The 6,000-nt window shown below is 41.0% G+C and overlaps 1 protein-coding gene across 2 annotated transcripts in view; it reads right to left on the minus strand.

Moving 5' to 3' along the window:
- Positions 1-6,000, minus strand: part of RFX4 (regulatory factor X, 4 (influences HLA class II expression)) — a 222,706-nt gene that overhangs the window by 63,899 nt on the left and 152,807 nt on the right. For both annotated transcript variants that reach the window (XM_006865252.1, XM_006865253.1), the window contains one exon: positions 4,738-4,901. In XM_006865252.1, coding sequence (XP_006865314.1) covers positions 4,738-4,901 — 164 coding nt within the window. The remainder of the gene's footprint in view (positions 1-4,737; positions 4,902-6,000) is intronic.

Below are 6,000 nucleotides of genomic sequence, written 5' to 3' on the forward strand. Positions count from 1 at the left end.
ACACTCAGACAACTTTGAGGAATGAATGAATAAATAAAACTGAAGTCGTCTGACAGAGGAAGGCTGATCTTTTTGAACATAGAAAAGGCACTACATTTGTAAATCAAAGACCACAGTGGAAATTGACTATGTAATTTTTAAAACAACTGGCAGGGATAGGTTTATCTTATTTAATGTTGTCCTCTCAGGACTGACCACATTATAGGCAATCAATCAACTTGTTGAAAGAATGAATGAATATCTATTTGAGTCCTGCTAGTTTCATTTGTTTGTGGGTTGAAGGCCCTTCATTTCTTAAATTTCACATTTCCACATATGTAAAAAGGAGCCAGTTTTAGAGGAGAAGGCAGGGGTTAGCATTTCATTTGTAAGACACCAGTTAATTGCTCTATAAGCTTCAGCTGTTTTGTGTGTGAGGGTACAAGCTATGATAACTAGACAAATGGGAAACTCTCTTATAAAAGGTGTGATCTTTTACCAATCCTTCAGGAAGCAGCTTCACAGTACAAACTAGAGGTGAAGAGTCAGTCTTTACCCATTCATCTGATCAACGGGTAACAACTAGCTCAACAACCTAAAGCCTAAAGGAGCTTAAAAATGTCAACATCCATATAAAGAAATTTACATATATATAGTCTAGGAAGTTGAGGCTGCCTGCACCCGTAAATCTGTCAGCCTTCTTGTTGTTGTTAAGTGCCATCAAGTCGGTTCCGACTTATAGCGACCCTGTATAGGGTTTTCAGGGAGTGTCTGGTGACTCTGAACCGCCGACCTTGCTATTCAAACTAACCTTGCTGCTATGAGTTGAAATTGACTAGAAGGCGGTGAGTTTGTTTATTTATATGCATATATGTGGCACTGTAGGATAAGCACTGAACTGCTGGCTCAAACCCACCAGCTGCTGCTTGAAAACCCCATATAGGGTTGCTATAAGTCAGAACCAATTTGATGGCACTTAACAACAACAACATATATATAGCAAGAGAGAGAGTCTTGGTGTGGTGCTTTGGGTTAATGCACTGGACTGCAAAGTTGCTTTGAAGCTCATGGTCAGTGGTTCAAGCTCACCAGCTGCACCTTGGAAACCCTGTACAGGATTGCTATGGGTTGGAACCAACTCCATGGCACACAAAAACAACAATATATATATGTATATATATATATATGTTGTTGTTGTTGTTGTTGTCAGGTGCCATCGAGTCGGAACCGACTCATAGCGACCCTATGCACAGCAGAACGAAACAATGTTCGATCCTGGGCCAACCTCACTACCGCTGCCACACCTGAGTCCATCAATGATGCCACCTGGTTGATCCATCTCGTTGGGGGTCTTCCTCTTTTTCTCTGACCCTCCACCCTACCCAGCATGACATCCTTCTCCAGCGATTGTTTCCTCCGGACAATATGTCCAATATATATACACACACACACACACACACACACACATATATATATATATATACACACACACACACATATATATACATATATATGGGTTGCTATGGGTCGAAACTGACTCTATGGCACTTAACAACAACATAGCGACCCTGAACAGGGTTTCCGGGACTGTAAATCTTTATGGGAACAGAAAGCCTCGTCTTTCTACCACAGAACAGCTGGAACTTTCGAACAGCTGACCTTGTGGTTTGCAGCCAGATTCGTAACCACTATGCTACCAGAGCTCCTAACAACAATAATACATATATAAAAAAGACATTTGTTGTTGTTATGTGCCGTGGAGTCGGTTCTGACTCACAGCGACCCTGTACAGGGTTTCTGAGGCTGTAAATCTTTACGGGGGCTGAAAACCTCATCTTTCTCCCGCGGAACAGCTGGTAGTTTCGAACTGCTGACTGTGAGATCAGCAGCCTGATTCATAACCACTATGCTATATGTATAAACAAAAATGATGTAGACCACTTGAAAAATGTGTAAGCACATGAGACTTAAAATTTGGCCATAATCCCACTTGGAGGTAACCTCAATTAGCCTGTTAGATGTGTTTCTGTCCCACCTAGAATGTAGAAAATGGAATCAGCATTTCTCCCACCATCATAACAAGAAAGAGCCAGATAATCTAAACATCATAATTTTCTTGAACCTGTCAGAGAGTTGAGGTCCCATTGAAACCACCTGGCCAGAAATTGTGGAAAGACAGGTGTCAACAAAGAGAAAAAGAGTCAAGGCTCGGTTGCTGACTCATCTGTGGCAGAGGGAGGAAAACAGGATATCCCCACAAAGGAGGAAAAATAATTCAGCTAAAATGCGAGCTACTATGAGCATATGGAACTCTGGGAGCTACAGCCACAGAAGTTCAAAACTATTCACAGGCTCTTCTCCACGGATCTCACCAGGTGTTCATGAGAAAGACTGGAGGCAGCCTAGCAGAAGGGAGGAAGCTTGTCTCAGAAGTGCATTCTGGGAGGAGGGGAGCAGCAACTGCTGTGGCAATGGCACAAAGTCCCATCAGGAGCTTTGAAACCTATGGAACAAAAGCCTCAAATGGCTAAGGGAAGATCATCAAACCCTGTTGATTCCAGGGAAAGCAGAAAACCTCCTAACAATCTAGGGAAAGAGGAGGCGTTTCCATTTCCAGTCATAAATGCTATTTACCTCCGCCTCTACTATTCTACACATGTTTGACAGCCAATCAGAAAATTATGAGACAAACAGAAGAGAAAGAAAAGAATTCATTTTCAAGACAAAGCAATCAACAGAACGAGACTATCAAATGGAATTTGAAGTAACTGATTACTGCGCCAGCCCCGTGTCTTCCAGAGTAGAACTGTTCCGTGGTTTCACACGCCATGAGATGGAATCAATTTGAAGGTAATGAGTTAGTTTGGTTTGGGTTTATGATAATGTGATCCAATCGGCAAATGACCCTGGGGGTGATGCAGGTCACGAAGCAGGGTTTGGTCCCATTGCGCACGGGGTCACCATGAGGCAGGCATTGACTTGACAGCGACTAACAACACATGATTAATAGGTTTAAGACCCTAATGAGAATAAGGAATCCCAGCAGACACATGAAAAAGAACTTAATATGTTAGAAATGAAAACAAAAAACACAATATAATAACAGAGATTAAGGACCGCTTAAATAGAATTGACACACCTGAAAAAGAAAAAAAACACAACAATCAGTAAACTTGAAGACAGGCCAATAGAACTAACCCAAACAGAAAGAGAAAATGTAAGAAAAAAAGTGAAACAGAACATCCAAGAATTATGGGGCAGTATCCAATGGTTGACTTGTGGTGTGATGCTGTAGGATAAGCACAGGACTTCAAAAAAGAAAGAAACATCTGCTCTTTAAAAGACACTATTTGAAAAAACAAAAATACAAGACAGAAGTTGGCAGAAAATATTCTCAAAATACTTGTACTCAGAATATATAAAGAACATATAAAGAACTCTCAAAATGCAGTAAGAACAAAATTAGCAATAATAATAATAATAAAAGTAAGCAAAAGACTCAAAAAACATAGAGAGATGGATGGTAAAAAAGCAGCTGAAAAATACTCAACATCACTAGTCACTTGGGAAATGAAAATTAACATCACAAGGTGATACTATTACCCTGTCTTTGCAGTGGCTAAAACAAACAAACAAACAAAACCAAGTAATCTCAAGTGCCGCTGAAGATACAGAGCCACAGAAACTTCCTATTTTATTTCTGGGGATGCACTCTAGAAAACTGTTCAAAAGTATGAGAGGGCTTCAAAAAGTCTGTGGAAAAATTCCATTCTCTTCTCATTCCATTTTACTATGAACTTTGTGTTCAAAAAGTTGAAATATGTACTTACTAGAGAACTAAGCAATCCTATTTGTAGGTGTTTACACAAGGGAATGAAAACAGACCCAACATTTATATGTGAATGTTGATTTGGCCTTTATTTAGAATGGCCCCAAACTGGAAACAATTCAAACACCATCTAGTTGGTGAATGGATAAACAAAAATGAGGTTTATTGATATTATGGAATACTACTTGGTTCTCAGAAAGACCAAAATACTGATAGACACACAGCAGGGATGAATTAAAAATGCATTATACTAAGTGAAAGAAGCCAGACTCCAAAGCCTATATACTACTGTACAACTTCACTTCTTTAACATTCTGAAGAAGGTAAAATGGTAGGGACTGAAAACAGATGAGCAGGGGTAGAAAGAAAACTGGACGAAATAGAAAAATGAAGGAATTTTCTGAGCAACTATTCTATGTTTTGATTGTGCACACTGAAAAAGGTACATTTTAGTATACATAAAGTATATCCCTAATAAACCCGAATTTAAATAACCATACCGAAAAACTATAAGATATATAATAATGCATAACAAAATGATAGAGCTAAGAACAAAAAGGAGCTCTGGTACCGTAGTGGTTACAAGTAGGGCTGTTAACCTCAAGGTCAGCAGTTCGAAACTACCAGCTGTTCTGCAGGAGAAAAATGAGGCTTTCTGCTCCTGTAAAGATTTACAGCCTCGAAAACTCTATGCAGGGTTGCTATGAGTAGGAACCGACTCCATGGCGTATCACCACCACCACCACCAAGAACTAATGTTATCAGTTGTATCGACAAACGTAAAAGATTTAACTCGTCTAATAAAATAAAACTATGATCAGATTGGGTCCTACAATAGTTCTAATGGTTCTGAACTCAAGTGAGTTTTAAAGGTTAAAAATAAAAGGATGAGGCCAGCTATGAGAGGAGACAAGAACACCTGTGCCCACCTGTCAGGTAACGCCTGCAGCACTGTGGGCATCAGCACCCCGGAGATCGCTTTGTAGAGGATGGAGTCACACACGCCGACAATGTTCACCACCGTGGAGGAGCCCAGCACGGGCAGCATGTGGGGTGGCATCCCTTGCCAAAAGTGCAGAAGGAAACTCTGAACCTGCATGGACCCACAGAGAGGAGAGGAAGCATGAGCTACAGAATAATTCCCAACAGAGCCACTGAGGCCAGCCCAGTCATTAATGCTACCATTCACCCGCCTTGGAGCTGGAGCTAACGAGACCCTGGATGCTCTTCTATCCCAAGTCTTCCCACCACTCAAGAACTGCATGGCCTGGGAGACTGGAGTCTCCTCTGGGAGAGAGGAGGAGCATATTCATCTATCAGCCTCTTCAGTGTTTATTTTGGTCTGGGAGGTGATTAAGAAAGGGGAGTGGGATGCTGCTCATAAGATGGTCAGGGCACAGGCAATCACTGTTCGGAGAGAGCCTGTTGGTACCTTAAGGGCCTTTGGGCGTTCCGGGAAGGAAGGGAAAGACATAGGACTTGCAGGTGATTGTGTCTAGAAGGGAAGAGAGAAGGTACCACAAACAAAAAGATTCTCTTGATTTAAGCATGTGTGTCCAACATTAGGTGAAGTACAAGGCTCTCTTCAGCTTCAAATACCTCTGAAGAGCCCTGGCTGGTTGGCGCCATTTGGGGGTGCTAGGTGGTGATGTCTGTACTCTAAGTTACGTGGGCACACGAAGAATTTGTGATTGATGTTTTAAAAATCCCCAACCCCTTGGACAGAACAGGAATATAATAAGTACTCAAATGAAGTAGTTTTTAATATGATGCAAGCAGGAGCTCAAATGGTGCTGTTAATGAACAAATGGTGGAGTAGGTATCCAGGGCAAAGAGCTTCCCATACTTGTTATCTTCTGGTACATGAGTTGGAGGTGAGAGAGAAAGATAAGAAGTGAATGTAAATAGCAGGAGATGATTAATAATAAAAAATACCTCAACTTCTGCTAACATTGAGGAGCAACCCATCTTGAAGCTGGGGAACAAATGCCTGTTCTAATAGACAGAACTCAAAGTGAAGAGAAACAGCTATAGACATCCACTAATAATCAGAACATGAAATGTACAAAATATGAATCTAGGAAAATTGAAAGTTGCGAAAAATGAAATGGAACATACAAACATTGATACCCTAGGCATTAGTGAGCTGAAATGGACTGGTGTTGGCCATATTGAATCTGACATTCACATAG

This window comes from Chrysochloris asiatica, unplaced genomic scaffold (genome assembly GCF_000296735.1).
Source record: "Chrysochloris asiatica unplaced genomic scaffold, ChrAsi1.0 scaffold00076, whole genome shotgun sequence".
In the NCBI taxonomy this organism is placed as follows: Eukaryota; Metazoa; Chordata; class Mammalia; order Afrosoricida; family Chrysochloridae; genus Chrysochloris; species Chrysochloris asiatica.